Raw genomic sequence first — 20,293 nt, 5'->3', positions numbered from 1 at the left:
GGCGTCAGCTGGTCATCATTTTCTTCGACAAATAATCGAATCAATGATCTTGAATTCGCCGATTGATTCTCTGAATCGAACTTTGCCTAAGTTTTTGATATAAAAAATCAGAAAAATAAAGGATATCAAGTCAACGTGGATGATAATTTTTGATGAAAAAATCATAAAACATGGTCAAGCTGAAAATTCGGACAAGGTCACTTCTGCTACGATAGCGCATCTTGTTCAATCAAACTTTCTCAAATTGCATAACCTTGGCTTCAATATTCCAGAGCGAGAAGAAGCGGTAATTCGGATGTTAAAAATACTTCACGTCACTTCTATTTTTGATTTGCATCGCTACGTTTGTTGGGCGAAATCTATGTTTAGTAAAAACTAAAATTATCTTGCTCAATAATCGTTCAACCAAAAATGTTTGGCGTTCAAAGAAAATATGTTTATTTTTCATAAAAATCATTTTATTTGAAAAAATCAGTATGAGAAACGAGAGCGTGAAAAGATGATTCAGGTTACAGATTAGAGCTAGAATCCCCATCCATCGTGTTTGCCTTCCAGATTTTCATTGAGATTTCTCCGCAAGCTTCATCATTGATGATTTCTTTCGACTCTTTCTACCCGCTCTCGACGAAGCTTTTCTTTATCGCTTTCTCCGTAAGACCCCCGCTCTCGTTTCTGTTTTCTCTCTTTCCGCAAAAGCAACGCGTTTTTCTTCGCAAGTCTAACCTGAGAACGAATTAAAAACCAAAAATATGGCGTTTTTAAAAAATTCAAATTTTTGAAGGAAAAAGCATAAAGTATAAGGTCAGTTTATTGCATGCTTATAGATTCATTCGTCGGATCAGGAAGAAAATAACATTTAAATGGTATTAATCACTTTCATTCGTTGTTGATTTTCAAGCTGCTGCTACGTCTTTGTCAATGGTAAGATGTTCCAACGCTGCCTTAGTCAAACGTCTCTCAAGTCGTTGCTCAACCTTTGTGGTGGCTCTCGAGTAAAACTCTTGTGACGATGTTTCCAAGATTGCCGTCCAAAAGTCGATTCGTCTCTCAATCGCATTTTTCGCAGCAGCCGTTGCCTCCTCCCATTTCGTTTCATCGTCTCCACAGATTTCACTATAATAAGAATCCAATACTTTGAAAGAGATTAAATTTTACCTCAAAGCCGCAAAAGCCAGAGGGCCATGATCATCGCCGTCGACATCGATGTGTCTCTGGAGATACAATCGGAAGCATTCTAATTTCTTGTCGTCAGAGAGAATTTTGTTGTCGATGATTGACTGGAACATTTTTGGAATTGGATCCTCTCGACCAAAAAGAAAGGCAGCCATGACCTCATGGGTGCTTGCTTTGTCGGCTGTTCTGAGCGTGTCGCGCACAAACTCGTAAACTGCTTCTGGGATCGTTTCTCCGAAAACGCGCTCATGGAAGTTTAACGCGTCTTCGTAGGACATCCCGCGCTCAATCATCGAAACAAGCTTGGTGACCTCTATCGGATCTTTTTTTGCGTTTTACGATGGTCGCTGTGAAAGTAATGAAAAAATTAAGTTGTTTTAAAACGTTCCTGTGCCAACTTCGATCATGGCTTTCACATAGAGCTCGTAGTGTGAAATTGCTTTTTGCACTTGAGCTGTATCAAAATCGTCTGATTCTTCTCCAAGAACAATCTACAGTAATACTGTGGTAAAATAGGCAATTTTAAGGACCCCCCCACTTTTCCTCAAAAAGTCAAAAAATTCGAGACAGCCATATTTAAGGGGGGGGGGTCGACGAGAATCGGGATTTTTAGAAACAAAATTCCGAGAAAACCTGATTGGCTGGAAAAATTTGGACGTTTTGGGTGAAAAGAAAAGGGTTGAAAAAATCTATCGGCGAAAAGAAGAAAAAATTTTAACGAGAAAAAATGGTCAAAAACTTATCTCAAAGTGGACCCCAAATTGTCATTTTGGCAATTTTCTGATTTTTTCGTCATTTTTTTTCGGACACTTTTGGTAAAGAAGTGCACGAAATTTCTGCGAAGACTCCCGAAACTCTTTGCCGATAGATTCTAAATACCCTTCTATTCCCAACCGAGAAGTCAAAATATACTTACACAATCGGGTTTTTCGGGAAATTTGTTTTGAAAATTCTTATTCTCGTCGACCTCCCCCTTAAGCTTCTCTGTGACACAAAAATTTTAACCATAAAAATCTGAAATTTTACCTAAATTTGATCTTTTTCTGCGTTTTTTTTCGAAAAATCCAATTTTCAAACGCGATTTTGAGGGTGTTAGAGTCGAGATAGACCCCAAAAAAAAATGAAGCCTCAAAATCGTTTTTTGACCTGTAGAATCCAAAATTGTGAAACTCCGAAAATAGATATTTCGAAAAGTATTGACAAAAAGTCTTTAAGGACCCCCCCCCCGTCAGCTTTTTTCGAAAAATCAAATTTCGGATTTTTAAAATTTTGACCCCGGAAATGAATTCTACGGGTCAAAAAACGATTTTGAGGCTTCATTTTTTGGGGGTCTATCACGACTCCTTCACCCCCAAAATCGCATATGAAAATTGGACTTTTCGTCGAAAACTGACGTATTTGCCCTAATTCTGGCAAAAATATTGATCTTTCTTGGTCAAATATTCTTATTATCTAGTTTTTAAAGCAAGTTTAACCTGAGTACGCATTAACTTCTCAATACACGGGCGCGCGACTAAGCGCTCAAAACACGGGGTCGGGTGAGGGGACCACAATGCATTATTCAGCCCGCGCGGCGCGCAAAGTTCGGAGTGTGATAAAGAGCGCTCAAGACTTTTAGCTCTAACTTGCGTTTCCGGCAAGCAAAAAAGTTACAATACATATCGCTGGAAAGCTTGAACACTCACCTATCAAGATTTACAATTAATTTTGCAAAACACTTTTTGGATTTACAGCTGGAGAGTGAAAGATAAATCCAGTGCAAAACGCCACCACTTTTGAGAAAACTTCCGAAATTTCACGAAGTGGTTCGTTTTAGTCATCTTAGCTCACATTTCAAAAATCAGGTCAAATGGATTATCACAAGAGAAATTACGGCGGCGCAAAGTCGCCGTGGTCGGTTGAACCGACCACGTGTATTGAGAAGTTAAGAACCAAAAATATGGCGTTTTTAAAAATTTTAATTTTTCGGAGTAAAAAGCTGACGGGGGGTCCTTAAAAAAGGGCGGTCGCTCAGATAAACGAAAAATTTGCGACAAATAATTCGGATTTCGGCGATTTTCGGATTCCAACAAACAAATACCTGATTGATGATATATGCAGCAGGTCGGTTTTTGGTGGCGTCCAGGGGGTTTTCGTGCATGTCAGATCGCGCTGGAGTCGTTTGACAAGGCTCATGAAGTCCCAAACGGAAAAAACATGAAGACGCATGAAATGCTGCACGGCTTGAACGCTGTTGATGCTCTCATAAATTTTATGCGAGAGAAGCTCATCTTGGAGAGGTTTGATTTCAGCTTGGAGCTTTGATCTAAATAGAGAGGAGAGATTTTGGCTAATCAAATAAAATTTTACTCACTGGTTACTCATTTTCAGTTTGTTTATTCTGCTGATTTTTCTTGTTGGAACCTTGATTTTATGGAGCCGAAATTGCTTGCCCTCAGAAGGCGCTCAAGTGCGAAGACAATTATGTTTCATTAAAATTTGTCCCCTGGTTCCCCGACAACCCGGTCGACGTATATTGTTTGCAAATAGCTGTATCTCGTCACCTTTGTATAAAACTCGAAATACTGCCGCTTTTTATCCGATTTCGGACCTTAAGGAGGTAGAACTAGATTTTCGAAAAACCGTGATTTTCGGGAGGCACCCTTTAATAAGAAAAACTTGTTTTTACTTTTGCTAACGCAATTTCATCAAAAATGTTGCTAGATAAAGGGTTAAACTATCTTAAAATGAGATTTGAAAAATTTGGCTAGTCACGTGACTCGAGAAATTTGAGGACGCGAATACGCTAAAATTGCGACTTTCGAAGAGGTGTGTCGAAGTTTTGCTCTCTAACGTCAAAATGAGTTGACGAAAAAAAAATTTAAGAAAAATGTTGTTAGATCTAGGTTTGTTCTATCTTTAGCCGAAGAGAAAATTTGAAAATCTAAGTTCTCCTGGCTTTGAGCGCCGGGCTAGAATCGGCTATTTTCGAAAAACCTAGTTCTATCCCCTTAAAACCGGCGGTCATTTGAGCTATCCTTGTATTTCTAGGCCGAAATTTTCGCTGGTTTGGTTTCTATGAATTATAGATTATAATTGAAAAAGGGTGCTTCTACAAAAGAAGACATCTCTGCGAGAAAAAAAGAAGAATTCGACAAAAATTTGTCCGATGAGGCTGACAAATAAAAGTCTTTCCGATTTAAATGAAAGCTAGTGTCTTTAATTTTCGTTTAGTTAGAATTTGGATTAACATGAAATGACCAAGAAGACGTTTTGGGCAGCACGTCTTACAACTGCACGGGATGGCCTCTAAGTAAGACTCAAGGAATTCGCGAATTTAAAAAAGACGAAAGAACTCTGTCTCCTAGGGTTAACGAAGAGGCCGTTAATATAAGGGTCAAAATATCTCTTCTCTCTTTTTATATGTCTGTTTTTTGTGAGAGCAAAACAACCCATCAAGGAATTTCTTTGATGTTTGTTTTTGAAGATAAGGGTCTTTAAGTTTTACAGCCATTTAACTTTTTCCTTCATATCCCCGGCCTCTTGGTTAACCTAGATTAAACCAAAGATGACCTGTCTTTTCGTCTATTTTTCATTCGCGAATTGCCTGGCTAACATAGGCGCTGTCTAAAACCGTCACATTCTTTAAAAATGTCACTTTCTACTGGTACAACTGGACATTCTGAAATTGATGCCGAAAATGTCATTTTGGAAATTTTATGTGAATATGCAGAAAAGGAAAATAAATTTTGTTTTGTTAATGCCTTATTTGATAGATTGATCAAGAACGCATAGAGAGAGAGAGGTCGACGCCTGAGTTTTAAAATAACAGCTTGAAAATGATACAGGTGGCAGAGTAGAGCTAGAATCCCCATCCATCGTGTTTGCCTTCCAAGTTTTCATTGAGATTTCTATTCACACGCGAAATTCGCTTCTTATTTTTTTCCGCAAGCTTCATCGATGCATCAATGTGTTCATTTTGCTTCTTTGTTTCCGAGTTGATATTTAGTGCCATAGACTTCAAATTCGCTTTTTCATGGTTTTCGACATTGACTCAAGAAAAATATCAAATTTTAATGATGAAAAATGAAATATCAAAAACCCGTGGCTACTCCGGCTCGCGCTTGTCGAAGCTGGACGGATTTTCTCGGTGGATCGACAGAACTGACGCGACGTTGATGATTTCTTTCGACTCTTTCAACCCGTTCTCGACGAAGCTTTTCTTTTTCGCTTTCTTCGTAGTATGCCCGCTCGCGCTTCTTTTCTTTCCGGAAGCAACGGGTTATTTTTCGAAGAGGCTTCGAAATATAGTTAAATTAATTTAATCATAAATGGGCACTAACCACACAAATGAGCGAGAACATCATCCCCCTGTTGATCTCTTTGCTTCGAGTTTCTGCTTTGACAAACTCATCATAAATTTGTTCCTGCTTCTCATGAATTTTCCGCGCTCGATCTGTATTTTCAACTGCATTTTTCTCCGCTTTTGCTCCTTCTTCTAGCGCCTGAAATAAGTTTAAACTGTACTGCCCTTTTTACTTATCTACCTTGTTCGTGAGCTCTAAAAGCTTATTTGATCGTTGTTTTTTGTACTTGACTTTCATCCTCGTCACTTCTCCATCTGTGACGTATTTGCTTACTCTGATGCTCTTGCGCCCTTGATTCAGGTCTTGAGGCTGATTTTCCGACGAGTTCAGGAGAATTGACTTTGGCGCTTGTTCGTATGGCTCGCTATACTCAGCCGCCGAGCTTGGATACATTTTCGTCAGCTTTCGCCTCGATTTTCTCGCTCTCTTCGTGAGCTCTTCGCAGGAAATACAACTGATTTAACTGGTAAACACGACTGTAATGACAAACTCGAGTCTAGAGACACTAACGTTTCTGGAGGAACTTGAAAGCGAACAAATTTTATCGGACGATGATTTTCTTTTGAAGATTTTATCCGAGCAGAATTGAAAGAGTCGCGATAGGCGGTAGAATTGCAGCACATGTTTCAAGCGATAAACTGGACATTGTCTCGATTCAGCTCCTGGAAACAATTTTATTCTAGAGACAAGGCTTCGGTTGATTTTCTGTTAGTTCAAAAGTCAGTCGCAGCATTACTGTAACTTACATAATCAATTTATCGACATTAAATTAACAACGTTGAAGAAGAAATATTTACTTTTCCTGTCTCTTTCTAACAGTGCGACTTTTTTCATAATGTGGAAATTACTTTTAATTTTTGCGCAAAATTGCGCTGCAGTGACGAGACATGATGGTGAAATCAACAAAGAGACCTCATTCCGCACAAGAAGCATTCCGCGGTCGGTCTCGATGATGGTTTTGGTCGGAAGGTCAATTTACGTTTTTGCTGGACAAACTGGAACAACTGAGTGGCCAATACAAAGAATTGATTTATCCTGAGATGAGATGGTTGATTCAGTTAAAGCAGCATTTGAAAGATGGGTCATCTCGGCAAGCCGAAATCAAAGAGGATGACAGAAGGCTGTGACAAATGTCTTTCTTAAATTTTCGATTTCAATCAATCAATTAATGTATTCATTAATTAGCGCGCTCCCCCGGGATGAACTTTCCGCGGCTCAAATGCTTTTTCTTTCATTACGAGGATAAAGAATCAACGGAAAATTTGCTATTTTTTTCTAACAAGAATCGTTTTCTTGCATTTGATCTATTTTCAAAAGGAGAAAAACGGGATATTGATTGCCGCGGCGGACGAAAAAGGTGAGACGCATAAACATTTGTATTTGGTGAAAGAAAACCAAAACAAAAAAGGGAGGAGCGGAAAAAGGTAGCTAGGCAACAAGCGAATACTTTTCGTTTTTGAAATCATGGAAGACAGAGAATTAATTTTAATGAGGATAATGTATTTTTAATTGATTAATTTACGCTTATTTTTCTTAAAAATTAACTACTTCTTTGAAAAAGCCAACTTGAAAAAATTGAGTTAAGCAATGTTTCACTTAAAGTTTCCAGTCGGTACGTGAATAATCAAAAAAGGCTAAGCTCGTGACTATCTGCAGACGAGAGAGAGATGAATGAGCTTGTGAGCGCCCGAGGTTCGAGCTCGCTCGCTTTTCCGCCAATATTTGTTTTTGAGAACGAACTGATCTTCGTATAATTCTGTTCTTCTGAATTTTATGACTCAATCAAATTTTAGCAGCCTCAGTGTCAGAGAACCTCCTAGCCTCCAACGCGAAGAATTAGAGAGCAAATGAACGAAAACTTCGATTACAACGATTTGGAAACACTCACTGCTCTTGTCACTATTGTAAGTTTCGGTTAATTTTTTTTTACAAAAGCCAAAACAGATATTTTTTAGCATTAAATAGAGCTTTTTGTTAAGATGTCATTTTGAGCTTATAAATCCAGTTTATTCATTACTTTTACCCAAATCTTCCCGCGAAACTAATCGTAAAAAATCGCCATAAACTTTTTGATAGTAAAAAGTAAGGTCGAGTCCTTGAGCTTTAAAGCTTTCAATTTAGGATGGCGAGGACGAGTTTGTGAGTTTAAAACTCTCGCCGAGGGACCAGTTCTTCGAGCTGGAAATTGGGAATTTTTACCTTGAACTGTGGCCGTCCTCGAACAATGAATACTGCTGCTTTCATTTTGACGATTGTGACATTTTCGAAGTCGTGAGCAAAACGCGCTGGTCGAATTTGGCGCTGAATGACAGTATTCGATTCAAATTCGCGGAAAAAGCAGAAGGGATGAAGTTTTTGATGCGATTGAGCACTGCGGGCATTCTGAAACCGCTCTGCGCGGAATATGAAGAAAATGTTTACGAAGACTTGAATTACGCGGAACTTGAAGAATTACACAAGCCGAAAGTGAAGTCGATGCAAAAAGCGCTCGATAAAGTTTGGAAGCTCTTTCCGAAAAAGCCAAAAGAAAGGCCGAAAAGTCGACTTGACGATTCGGCAATTTACGAAAGCATCGACGACGAGCGATTCTTACACCAGGGTTCAGAAGGAGCATTGTCTCGCTCTCACTCGAGTTCTTCTGGGCAACCTACTCCGCCGGCAATTTACTACGGCGGAACCCAATCGCTGCCGAGTAACTTGGCGAAGAACGTCAATTATTCGCGGCCGAAAAGAAGACCTCCAGCTCCGCCTAAAGACCACTCAGCGTCAGGTTATTTCAATGTTGTTCATTCTAGTCTTCGTAGAAAATGTAAGCATTGTTCAATAACCCCCAAATCTCCTCATACTAACAGTCATCAAATCAAACAGTTGGAGTCAGAATAAAATTGACGTCAATTAAACATTTTAAACCTTTTTTCTTTGACGAAAATTCTTAAAAATCGTCTCCTAAAGCAAATTGAATAACCTGTAAAAAGTTGAAATCGACAACTCCGCTCTTGAAGCAATTAAAAATTATGAATACGTCACGCTAAGCCACGTGGTTTTAAATCATCTAACATAACCAGTAATTTGGGAATCATAAAACAATCATTGTAACTTGTTTTCAAACCTTGCCAAGATCAGAGCCATCAAAACCCGAAGAAAGCTCAACAGGTAGTTTAGCTTACTACACAAAGGAAGACATAAGTTTGCCGGTGTCAGACGATGGCGCCAGAAGCCAGACGAAGATGAACAAGTCCTTTCCGTCTGCTAGCCATTCAGTTTATGGCTCATCAATCGAAACCACTTTTCTCAGCATTTTTCGTTGTAAAAGGACTGTGAGTCCACACCCAAAATGAAACAGAAAAGTGGGCGCGTCGACAAATTTACCAAAAAACCAACGCATCCGAGTCAAAAAACGTTGAAAAAAAGGTTGATGAGCCAAAATTAGCCGAATATCAAGTGCCCAGTAGACTGAGCCCGCCAATTAGAAAACTTGAAACACCGATTGCCGCGAAATTAGAGTCAGATCCGGATAGAATCCGGCCTCATTTTCCAGTTGAGGAGAGTATGTCCGTCAAAGATAGAATCAACAGAATGAATCTCAACGAGACGGCTAACAGAGAGTCGCAGCTTTCTCCACTTTCTTCTAGGCACGTGATCAATCTATTAACGCTTCAAAGTTTTAAATCAAAAGTTGATCATTTTCAGACGACATTTTCAACCTCGAAAAACGCCAATTCCCCCCAAACCTGTCATTCCTAGTCTAAAAAGAACAACCAGTCCTGTCGTGAATCCAACAACTTATGTAGCAGTCTCAAATCAAATTAGAAACACTACTCAAAAGAATGATAAAGAAGAAAATTCAAGCCCTGGAAAAGTATCTGTTCAAGGCCTGGCGAAGAGATTCTCTTCTCCTATTGATAACGCTCCGAAACAAGAGGTATCGTTTTCGATATAGATCTTTATGCTTGAATCACGAATTTCGGCTGATAAAAAATTTAAGGAGTCAAGAGTATTGTCTCAAAAACCGATTCCATTCAAGACCGAAATGAAGCCAGCTCCAAGTCGACCTGGACGAGTCACAAATGCACAAAAAAGCTCATTTTCACTGCCAACCCATGAGAAAGGGGTAAGACATGATAAAACCGGTATCATCGGGTAATTATAATTTCAGAATGCCATGACGCTCAAAGAACGAATTGAGAAGCTGCAAAGCCAAAGTCAGCCAAAATATCAATAAATGAGACACTTTCTCACTTGATTTGTATATTCTTCTTGTTAACTTGTCACAGGAAATGATTTTCATTTTACTCGTGGAAGGGGTAGTCTTTGTGCTAGAAAATTTATGAAGACTCTGGGAATTCTAAATTCATTCTTACGTTTTTGAGTCCGTCCCAGTCGAGTGGGAGCATTCGCACTCCAGTCTGGAGCCCATCGAGCTTTTTCAAATCGTCGCCGTTGAGCTCGAACGAGAAAATGTCGAAGTTCGAGGCGATTCGTTCCGGATTCACGGACTTCGTCAGGCACACGATTCTGTAAAATTATGAAAAGTTTGTCCTTGTTTTGGGCACTTACCCTCTGTCAAGTTGATATCGGAGGAGAACGTGTCCATTATTTTTCTTGTATTTTGCCGCCACAGAGGCGACGACTTCATTTTGCAGAAGAGGAACTTGTTCGTTATTCTTTCCGTCTTAATAATAAAGCAAGATCAAAACGGGTTTTTGGTATTTTTTTTACCTTTTTCAGTTCCGGCCCAGGGTCTGCCAGGATTGCAAAAGGGCGAGTAAGCGGTAAGAAGAATTCCTCTTTCCTTGCAGAAGCTCGCCAAATCGCTTTGATTAAAATACGGGTGGCATTCGACCTGGTTCACCGCCGGAACAGTGTTGCTGTTGTCGATGCAGCGCTGGATCTGGCTTTTGGAAAAATTCGAAACTCCGATCGCTTTGACCAGTCCAGCCGCAACTAGCTTTTCCATTTCTTTCCAGGCGTCGAGGTAGTCCGAATCGCTGGCGATAATGGTTCCATCTTCGTTTCGCGGAAACGTGTTGCTCACGTCCCCGCCGTTGTCGTAACCCATCGGCCAGTGAATCAAGTACAGATCGAGATATTCAAGACCCAAGTCAGCGAGAGTTCTCTCCAAAGCGGGCCTGACTTCCGCTGGCTTGTGGAATGTATTCCACAGTTTTGAGGTGACGAAAAGATCGCTTCTCTTCACACCCTAAAATCCACTCTTCTATAAAAATTTTTCTCTCTGAAAAAACTTACGCTGGCAAAAGCATTTTTGAACGCCGCACCAACTTCTTTCTCGTTTCCGTAAATGGCGGCGCAGTCAATGTGTCGGAAACCGGTTTTGATCGCAGCTTCTACAGATGTCTGGACGACGCCAGGAGCGGCGAGCCAAGTGCCAAATCCAAGCTCTGGAATGGAGTTTCCTGTGTTCAATTTCAACGATCGCATTCTCTAAAAAATGAAACATAAATTTTCGAACGAAAATCTATTTTTTTATCTCTCGAACTTGTCTGAGTGGAAAACTTTGCGCAGTGTCTTTTTATATTGGCAGAGAGCGGGCGCATCGAACGATCATTCTATTGGTTTTTTCTGACAGGCCACAAGCATTTTTATTTGCTTTCTATTATCTAAAAATGGTTTCTCATCAAGAGCTCTTATCGCAAAAAATTTATAATTTCTCAAATTGAAGTGTTTCTAAATAGCCTTTTAGACTCTTGCGAAATTAACCAAGACTTCCGCTTTATTAAAAATTATACTGTATCTCGTTGCTACGATTCCGTCTGAATACATTAAATAAGTAACAGGATAATTTCGTCAGTTGATATATTTTCGATAAACAGAAAAAGGCAGAAGCTACAAATCGGAAAACTCTGGCGTAAGCCAGTCCAGTGCGTGCCCACAATGAGCAGCATTCGCTTCTTGCATCTGGCTTTTGGGGGGTCACAACGAATTAAAAATTCAATATAAAATTCAAATAAAATTCCCAAGAATGACCAATTTCGTTCATTTTTTGGTAATTTGATGTTTTTCGATCGAAAAAAAAACAAGTTTTCAGTTAACTGTAATCCGTTGTGCACCCCCTTAATTGCGTACGAAACATTTCGTAGTTCGGAAACTCAGTGAAGGCCATTGCATAACAATTTTCTTAAAATATATCAGTCAGAATTCAAATTCAAAAGTACCTAAAATATTTTGAATTTGCTTCATCTCTGGGAATTCTTCTTGGACACCTTGCTTGAGTTGCGCGTGTTTCAGCTCGATGATCTTTTTGACTTTTTCTTTCTTGTTTTCAATTTTGAGCTTGCTCCACCAAAGAACGCCGCGGTATAATTCAAAAAGCGTGTAGCTTCATAGTGGCTAATCTCATCCAAAAAAAAAATAGTGGAAAGATAAATTTTTAGCCACTTTCCAAAGAGAAATACAGTCATCTCTCAACGAGGGGTTTCGGCGGGAAGCTTGAACATGGAGGGACATGTAACTATCAGTACCGGTACAGTACTTTGCTTCTTTCGGCATAAATACATTTTTTGATTCATACTGGAAAGATATTTTTTTCCTTTCGGTTTTTCATAAATAAAGAAATTTTGATTTCTTATGAAACCCTAACCCTAACAGTTGCCCCTTTTTTGAATACCTTTTTTGCTAGCCCAAAATCGACCAAATGAACCACCGAGCGTTTGGAAGTGCCAATAAGCCCGACAACGAAGTTATCCGGCTTTATATCACGATGGACGACTTTCTTTTCGTGAAGAAATTCGATGCACTCAAAACACTGCACAGCAATTTCCATGACAGCTTTGAGACTGATTCCTTCTTTAAATTTTCCCCTGTTTTCTTCCAAATGAAATTTTCTTTTTTTGCTCCGCCTCAGAATATGATACAGATTCGGGCCGAGTCTTTCTATCGCCAAAAGGTTGAAGAGATTTGATTCTTTCTTTTCGTTTTCTCCGAGGAAATCCAGCTTGACCTTTTGCTGGAATCGGTGAAACATCGGAAAATGCGGAATAAATTGGGTTTTTCTATCGTAAATCAATCTAATTTGGAGGTTAAAATTGGCAATTTTAATGTAAAAAGGGTTCTTTTTGGGTTCAAAATTGCTTACGAGTAAATTTCTTTCTCGATTTCTAGCTGTGGATGCTTTGCTTTGTGACTTTCCATTTTCAACACGATTTCTCTATCCCGGGTCAGATCTCTAGCAACGTAGATTCCACCAAAGCCCCTGAATGTTTCTAACTAATATTAAAAAAAATCCTACCCATGTGCCAGCATATCCTTGATAAGAAACATTGGCACCTTTTCTTTGCTGGTAGATCTTCTGATATTAATAATTTGTCCTTCCGCGATGCTGAGCTCCATCTCTACTCTTAAAGTCAAGTAAACTGGCGATTTTCCCGTTTCGATTTTCAAAATTTTATGCTCGCCTGAGTCATTATCGCTCTTGAATCATAACCACTAGAATTTTATTGCCTTTATTATATTGTTCTTAACATGATTTTGAATCGCTCGTTATTGATTTTATAACACCGACAGGACAAGTTCATCGCAGTTAAATTATTAAAAAAAAGGGTCACTTTTGGATGAAAATAAAAAGGAGGAAACCGCTCAGAACCTGACTCAGAACTTCTACACAGGTTTCCAAGCCCAGAAGACTGGGAACATGTTTTGTCCTTTAGAAAGAATGTGTTTTGAAAAGCTTATTTCATGTCCTTTTATTTAGAATGCCAAAACTGCAAATACATCAACAGTTCTTCTCTTCATTCTCTCATTTGAAAAGAGGAAAAATGAAGCTGCTTTTGAATCTGATTTTTCTTCAGCTTTCTTCCGTCAGCGGCAATGTTTTTGGAAGGCCAAGAACACTTGCTCAGAGAGCGAAGAGACTAAGAGTCAACGACTTTGTCGACAAATATGAAGATGTGCAGGGGCCAGTTGGTGTTGTTGAAGTACAAAGCGAAGAGGCGGAAGAAATATCCGAATTTCCAGGAATGATTTGAAAATTCGATTTCGATTTTTTGATTTTTGAATGAAGGAATTCGAAAAATCTTCAATTCAAAAAAGAAGGAATGCTGTTGGATGTTGGACTCATTTCTGCCGAGAAGAATTCTGAAACTGAGAAGAAGAGAAAAGTTCAAAAACCATTCGATTGGGTCGCGACCAAAAACGACAACTGACTGAAACAACTGTTCATAATAAAATACACAAGATGATTTTTGAATTGATAAATGCAATTTTTGTCAACTTTGATCGAAATTCGCCGCCGTTGTTATTAAATAAGAAGCGAAAGTACGGTAGAATGATCAAAGATTCTTGGGAAAATTGAGCAGAACTCGCATTAAAACGGAACATCTAATTTGATTTAGTTTTTCGCACATAAATAGCACCACCCGCTCGGGAAAGTCTTCATTCACTTCTTTCGCTAAGGGAATAACTCGATAGCGCTAGAAAAAAAATTAAAATGATGCTTTTTTACTTTTTAGCAGCTCTTTTGAGCCCCGTTGAGAGCCTGAAAGTGATCCTAGATCCGGATGATCTTTCTTACGATCGGGCGGTAGACACTTACTTCAAGGCGGTAGGGATCGAGTCTGAAGACGATGAGTTTTTCAGCCAGTTTGGTGGACTTTTGGAACGGTCGGAAAAGGGACTTCTAGCGTCCAGAAAGATGAAACAGCTAAAGGTGAGAGATGATGCCAAATTACCCTCGGTTCTAAAATGTCATCTCTGTCACTGGAACCAACTTGACTTTCATGACTGAGCTTGAGAGAAAATTGGCATTTTTTGAACCCTCTTGTCCAAGTTTCAATTAACAAATAAGGGGTGCCGTCAAGAAAAAAAATTTGTAAGGCATTTGTATTGTATCCCCTAACCCTAACCCTAACTGGGATAACCAAAATCGATGTAGACACCCTTAAGGTCGCAATCGTCGGTGTAATGGCAGACTCAATCAAGAAGCTTAATACAACGGTCGGCACCGGCTTCGGTCGATACTGCGGCTATGGTTGTTGGTGCTTAGCCGTCCACGAACACATCATTATGGACGAAGTGGCGCCGGGCGGAAACCCAGTGGACGATATTGACAGAGCCTGCCGGCAACATCACGTGTGCACTACCTGCTTATCAGATAAACACAAGGTATAAACTCTAAAGCCGTGCTAATATCGTGCACCCAGTTTTGCGCGTTAAACGAGCTTTAAAAAGCGTCTCAAATTTCAAATTTCAGACCAAGAGCAGCACGTGTCTGCCAGAAGACAACATCTACAAATTGATAGTCGACACCGAGTCAAAGACACTAGACTGTTCACAGAATAAGAATCCTTGCAGAAGAGACATTTGCGAATGTGACAAGCGCTTGGCTCTAGAACTCAAAGAACACGAAATGAGCTGGGACGTCAAATATCATGCCGGTAGTGATCAAATTCCCTAAAGTCTAGGGGATCAACCCTAACCATTAGGGGCCCAACCCTAACCCTAGACGATCCAATTGACGAATAACAATAATTTTCCATAGGAAGAGCTGGTTTCGACCGAGCAAAATCCTGTCCCCACCACGGCGGTGGAGGAAACTCCAACGGAAGCGGCGGAGGAAAACCAAGACCACCACCAACCGGCGATAAGTGTTGTGGAAACGCTCCAGATTTCCATCTGAAAACAAGAAGCCAACCCTTTTGCTGCCGCGGTTTACCAACTGAAAATCAAGACTGCTAAATACACCATCGCAATTTTTTTTATTTCTGCTTTTCAAAGTGCTTTTCGAAGCTGTCGAAGGCGAATTATTAGTTTCGAGCCGTCAATTTTTGGGCATTATCTATTCATTGAGTTCGAATTTAAACGAGTTTTAAGTATTTACAGATCGACAGAAATAATGGGAAAAACAAGGTGACCACTGATCAGGCGACTGTTTCTGAAATTGTTGGGAGCATTTGGTAGACTTCTTCGAAATCATCAGGTGACTCGTCTGAAATGAATTTTCAATACCGGAAAAACGCAAAAAGCTCACCACTGTCATAGTCCTCATCATCTTCGTCAGATTCCCATCCCAGGCAACAGAGCAACGACGAGTCGAACCATCCCCAATAAGGAAGCTCCTCACGAAATCGCTAAACACGCGTTTGAGATTGGATTATGAATGCTTGCGTAGCTCCTGAGAAAGCTCTAGTCATACCTTTACTCGTGAACTGGCGACTTGAGGGGATAAATTGAAGCAGACTTTTTGATAAGCTCGAAAATTATCAAAAACAAAAAAAGTTTCAAGTCGACTCTTGAATAAAATTCATGTTTCCTAAATTAGAACTTTTGGAGTGTCCTTAATATTTCAGATTTGTTGACATCTTTGAGCCCTAGATAAGCCCTGATGAGGATTGTCCAGCATTTTTGAAAGTTGTTGTCGTCTGTTATTTTCTTTTCTCTGTTCTTTGAGTGGCGGTGTTAGGCAAAATGCGTGTTCAACTCAATTAAAGCTTCTTAATAATTCAGCTTGTGCGCATTTGTCAACTGACCTGTAAATCAGGAACGCGCTCGCCGTGAATTATGTCTCTCTGTAGAAACATCAATCAAAAACCACAAAAATCAGGGAATCAAAACAGACCCTCTCTTTTTCGGCCTCCTCCTATTTTCTCATGCATTAGGGCATCATGCAAGTGTCGCCTCAACGCTTAAAGCGGATGCTTTCTCAATAATTGGTTTCCTAATGACTGTAATTGACTCAATTTCGAACGGCGGTTGACTTTTACTGACACGTAAGAAAGCCGCTGGAACGTTTTTTAAAGTTTCTTTTATTCTCAAAGAATACTTGGGCCAGTGATGATGTACATTTACAGGTGATATTTTCTAGCGAAAAGATCAAAGAAGAGTATAAATTTTATTTTCGCAAAAGAATTTTTTAGCGAAATCGACAAGAAAAAATCCATTTTTCTTCCCAATAGTGCTCAATTTCTTTAAGAAAATTAATTTTTTTTAGATATTTTTTGTACAAAGCTTATTTTTTAAATAGCACATTGAAGACATAATTGAAGGCATAAACAAAAACGTACTTATTAATGACTTAGAAACTCGTCGATCGAATAGCCAAATAATAAAAAGTCCACAAAGTAGATTTTGTAAAGCTTCTTGATGATATCTTCTGGGATGTCTCGGTAGAAGTCGATCAGGCCAGAGCTCAGAAGTGGCGAGTCAGAATACTGCCCCGGCAAGTGGGTCAGCCCTTGGAGCTGAATTAATCCAGTTAGCAAGAATTTTTGTGCTGCAGCGATTTCTAATTTGAGAAAGTCTCAGACTGGGGAAAATTTATTTTCTAAATTAAAATTGAAAATACCGCGGAAATCAAAATAGTGTCGAATTTTGGAAGATTATTTCATTGGAAAAATATTGTAAAAAATAACAGTAAATAAAGTCCCCTATACTGGGCTCTAGAACCTGTGTAGAAAATCTGAGTCAGGTTTTGAAAAGCTAAAATGAAAAGCCGCAACGCGGCTTTTTTAAAAACAATGCCGCAATGCGGCTTTGGCAGAATTTTCGATAGATTGTAATGGTTATATATTTGCGGCTTCGTAAATAAAAAAAGCCGCCGCGCGGCTTTTCGTTTAAGATCTTCAGAACCTGACTCAGGTTGCCGAGCCCAGAAATACGATTCCGTAAATGCGAAATTTTCGTAGTAAAGGTTGATAAATTTTAAATCGCTCGGTATCAAAGTTGTCATATAAATTAAATAAGTTTCTTACATGAGCGCGTTCGGTAACGAATTTGGCGTCCGTCGCAGAAGTCTCCTGCTTCGTCACGATCGTGTAGTCCACGAAGCAAGGCGAGCACTAAAATCGACAAGTTTAGAAAGCAAGCAATAAATAATTCAGAAAGTTCAAAAACACGAGATTATCAACTCCGGTGACCGAGGAGGGCAGCCGCTGCGGTTTTGAGAAAACGCGCCTCTAGGATTTCTTTGGCCGCGTAAAAACGTGTTTGGTCGTTCAGAAGAACATAAACAATTTCAATTTCGCAAACCTCAAAGTCCATCGTTTTCCAGTGATAGTCAAACTGATTGATTTCGGCGACAGCGACGATGTACTCCAAAAACGCTCGGAAAGAAAAGACATTTTCATTCTCGTAATTGATCTCCTCGAACTTCGAAATGCTCTTTCCATATTTTCTGACGTACATGTCCAAGTTCCAAAAATCCTTTCCAAATTTTTGTCGCCAGGCGGAAAGAATTCGGGCAAATGGGTGGCGAACGTTGATCATTCGCATTTCTACGCTGTGGATTTTCGCCTGAAAAAAACATTTCAAAGTGGTTTTTAGTTAGAGGGCTCTAACTTAGAGCGCTCTACTAGGCTCTGAAAAATTGAGATGAAAAGCCGCGCAGCGGCTTTTTAAAAAACGAAGCCGCGAAGCGGCTTCGCCAGAATTTTTGATAGATTGTCATGGTAATATTTGCGAAGCCGCTTTGCGGCTTCGTTTTTAAAAAGCCGCTTTGCGGCTTTTCATTTCAGTTCTTTCCCACCCTGAAAGACTGAATCAGGCGCTCTAGAAAAGTGATAATTTTTGTAAAAAAATACCTGGTCGACTATTTCATTTTTCGTCTTGAAGCGAGGCAAAACTTTGAAGATTTCGTCAGTTCCAAAACTCTCCGGCTCGCGTTCCGGATAGAGCAGCGCGGCAAAGTATCGTTGCCAGTTTGTGGTGCCGGTCTAAAATGAAGAACTTGACAAATTGTTGTTGCAAAGTCAAACACGCGCGATTTTATAGTGTTGGCGGATTTTGTCAATCCTTTGAAAACTCGTCAGCTCTCAGCACTTGCGAGATAAGCCCTTTTCAAGAAGACGCAATGCTGGTTAAAAAGAATGTTTTTTTTCGATTATGAAAAAAGTTATTTTTAAAAAATTGAAGAAACAAGATTTTGGACAGTTTAAATTTCGAGGCCGTCAGTTGATTGATTTCGTTAAAATAATCAAAGATCATTTTTCGAGAAAATAGTTAAGGATTGAATATCTTGATTCAAAGGGGTTAAATTGAAATCTTGCTGGCGAAAAACTGAGCACCGTTCTTTTTAAAGTACAACGATGAAATCATTGATGAATTCGAGCAAAACATCTGCCTGCATATTTCGCTGATTTCAGAAATGCAATTATGAATAATTACCTTCGGGGGTAGACAAGTAAGGAGATCGTTGTTCTTCAAGTCAAAAAGGTCGTAAAGCTGTTTTCTGTTTTCAACGAACGTCAGTTTAGCGCCGCTTTCAATTTTCTCTGACGTGGCGAGCAGTTCCACCTGAATTTTTCGCAGTTCATCGAAGTCCATGTTTTTCGATTCCCGGAAAATGCTTTCAAAACGCTAACCAACCAATTGAACTGGTTCAAAGCGAACTTAGAACCCTGACCGCAATATTTTCCGTTCAATTAAACAAGCTCTTGAGCTGGCTTGCCATTTTTGGATAGGTTAACGCCGCCTTTGGTCCAAGTTGCAACCTTTTCTAAGCAGATTCACTCGCTCGTCATTTCTCCGGCTGAGAAAATCGCTAGAATTTGTTCTGCTCGCTTCCATTTCAATATCTCCTAAAGCATCCGTCATTTTTTTTCAATATTTCAATTTTTCAAATATTGAAAGTTTGTTTTTCTAGCCAAAACTACAGTCGTTCGCTGATCTACCTGGTACATCATGCATTGTGGTAAGCACGTAATAAAAGAGCTTGAGTGCAATGTTTTTAGGAAAAACATAATTCACGTTACACGTGTTTTGAGTGACATTTCCTTTTACACTATTTGGATCCTGGAAATCGTTTTCAGAGAAAAACTCAGTATTTTATGACTGGTAATTGTCAATTACTAATTGATCATTGATTAAATATCATTCAATTAGACCCTCTTATCATCAATAATGATCGAAGAAAAACCGTCAAAGTACCAATTTAATTTTAATTATTATTCGTAATTTTGATGAGTCCCAAGAAAATTTCTTTACTAATTTCCACTTATAATCAAGAAATTTTCAATTCACATATACCAAATTAATTTTGGTAAATATTTCGAAAAATATCCAATTAAATTTTGCCTAAAGACTTACGTTTTTGAACATATTCTGGACTTCTTAAAAAGCTCTCTTGATTTATCATCGTAAAATACGCCGAAACTACGAAAACTAGAAGAATTCCACACACAACTCCAAGGTTGAAGCTTCCCTTCGTCATTCTTCTGTTTTCAATCTCTGTCTTCTTTTCTGCGAATCCTCTTATCGAAAATTTAAAACTCGCCCTTTCTTTTCTGTAATTTTCGTCCGACCTTATTCTTCCCCGTGCACATGTCAATAATGAGTTGTCCTGATGTGGGCTCTCTAGCGCCACGAGAAGATAATTCTGCTCCGGGCGTCTTTCAATTTACGCGAGCGAGCATGAAATAATAACGGTTCCCTAGAACAACCGCTCCCCTCATCTTGTTTGAACTAATTTTCACTATGATCTGATTTGAAATTTCAGCGGACAAATTCGCATTCATAATTGGGTTCATCGTTATCCCAATAAAATATAGCAATTACATAATGCACGAATATCTTTAATCTGGGCTCGGCAACCTGAGAAAACCTGAGTCAGGCTCTAGAAGAGCTAAAATGAAAAGCCGCGAAGCGGCTTTTTAAAACGAAGCCGCAAAGCGGCTTCGCCAGGAGTTTGAAGAAAATTTAGATGATTTATTTAGCTCTTCCAAAACCTGACTCAGGTTGCCGAGCCCAGACTTTAATGCTTGTAGAGGTTGCACCTGAACATGGCCTTCTGCCAACAGTATCGATCTACTGAGTCACATGTTTAATTT

The 20,293-nt window shown here is 39.3% G+C and overlaps 7 protein-coding genes and 1 long non-coding RNA gene across 8 annotated transcripts; 3 read left to right on the top strand and 5 right to left on the bottom strand.

Annotated features, from left to right (window-relative positions):
• Positions 1–5,014: 5,014 nt before the first annotated feature.
• Positions 5,015–6,129, bottom strand: LOC145702077 (uncharacterized). The gene is made up of 5 exons (XM_081779288.1): positions 6,030–6,129; positions 5,700–5,973; positions 5,496–5,657; positions 5,255–5,450; positions 5,015–5,205 (listed from the first exon to the last, which is right to left on the bottom strand). The coding sequence occupies exons 2-5, from the start codon at positions 5,910–5,912 to the stop codon at positions 5,015–5,017; spliced, it is 762 nt and encodes a 253-aa protein (XP_081635414.1). The 5' UTR covers positions 5,913–5,973; positions 6,030–6,129.
• A 1,112-nt stretch (positions 6,130–7,241) lies between these two features.
• Positions 7,242–8,580, top strand: LOC145702076 (uncharacterized). The gene is made up of 3 exons (XM_081779287.1): positions 7,242–7,423; positions 7,641–8,289; positions 8,495–8,580. The coding sequence occupies exons 1-3, from the start codon at positions 7,367–7,369 to the stop codon at positions 8,578–8,580; spliced, it is 792 nt and encodes a 263-aa protein (XP_081635413.1). The 5' UTR covers positions 7,242–7,366.
• A 570-nt stretch (positions 8,581–9,150) lies between these two features.
• LOC145702284 (uncharacterized) lies at positions 9,151–9,813 on the top strand. Its single transcript, XR_014134302.1, has 3 exons — positions 9,151–9,441; positions 9,505–9,630; positions 9,676–9,813. It is a non-coding gene; the product is annotated as an uncharacterized LOC145702284 (long non-coding RNA).
• Positions 9,685–10,958, bottom strand: LOC145702282 (1,5-anhydro-D-fructose reductase-like). The gene is made up of 5 exons (XM_081779502.1): positions 10,767–10,958; positions 10,239–10,719; positions 10,077–10,191; positions 9,881–10,034; positions 9,685–9,835 (listed from the first exon to the last, which is right to left on the bottom strand). The coding sequence occupies exons 1-5, from the start codon at positions 10,956–10,958 to the stop codon at positions 9,809–9,811; spliced, it is 969 nt and encodes a 322-aa protein (XP_081635628.1). The 3' UTR covers positions 9,685–9,808.
• Positions 10,959–11,546: 588 nt separating this feature from the next.
• Positions 11,547–12,866, bottom strand: LOC145703999 (uncharacterized). The gene is made up of 5 exons (XM_081781417.1): positions 12,766–12,866; positions 12,613–12,729; positions 12,145–12,544; positions 11,693–12,047; positions 11,547–11,654 (listed from the first exon to the last, which is right to left on the bottom strand). Exons 1-4 carry the CDS (start codon positions 12,864–12,866, stop codon positions 11,874–11,876), a joined length of 792 nt encoding a protein of 263 aa, XP_081637543.1. The 3' UTR covers positions 11,547–11,654; positions 11,693–11,873.
• Positions 12,867–13,933: 1,067 nt separating this feature from the next.
• Positions 13,934–15,210, top strand: LOC145703839 (uncharacterized). Its single transcript, XM_081781237.1, has 4 exons — positions 13,934–14,181; positions 14,418–14,636; positions 14,725–14,908; positions 15,013–15,210. The coding sequence occupies exons 1-4, from the start codon at positions 13,963–13,965 to the stop codon at positions 15,207–15,209; spliced, it is 819 nt and encodes a 272-aa protein (XP_081637363.1). The 5' UTR covers positions 13,934–13,962; the 3' UTR covers position 15,210.
• Positions 15,211–15,379: 169 nt separating this feature from the next.
• On the bottom strand, positions 15,380–16,051 carry LOC145702075 (uncharacterized). The gene is made up of 4 exons (XM_081779286.1): positions 16,001–16,051; positions 15,667–15,762; positions 15,502–15,601; positions 15,380–15,459 (listed from the first exon to the last, which is right to left on the bottom strand). Exons 1-4 carry the CDS (start codon positions 16,049–16,051, stop codon positions 15,392–15,394), a joined length of 315 nt encoding a protein of 104 aa, XP_081635412.1. The 3' UTR covers positions 15,380–15,391.
• Positions 16,052–16,320: 269 nt separating this feature from the next.
• LOC145703027 (carbohydrate sulfotransferase 11-like) lies at positions 16,321–19,784 on the bottom strand. Its single transcript, XM_081780335.1, has 7 exons — positions 19,554–19,784; positions 18,940–19,045; positions 18,633–18,813; positions 18,050–18,181; positions 17,499–17,762; positions 17,222–17,308; positions 16,321–16,711 (listed from the first exon to the last, which is right to left on the bottom strand). The coding sequence occupies exons 1-7, from the start codon at positions 19,675–19,677 to the stop codon at positions 16,538–16,540; spliced, it is 1,068 nt and encodes a 355-aa protein (XP_081636461.1). The 5' UTR covers positions 19,678–19,784; the 3' UTR covers positions 16,321–16,537.
• Between the last annotated feature and the right edge of the window lie 509 nt (positions 19,785–20,293).

Source organism: Oikopleura dioica, chromosome PAR, assembly GCF_907165135.1.
Source record: "Oikopleura dioica chromosome PAR, OKI2018_I68_1.0, whole genome shotgun sequence".
Taxonomy (NCBI): Eukaryota; Metazoa; Chordata; class Appendicularia; order Copelata; family Oikopleuridae; genus Oikopleura; species Oikopleura dioica.
Note: the sequence above shows the minus strand (reverse complement) of the source record. Positions and strands in the feature narration are given on the sequence as shown.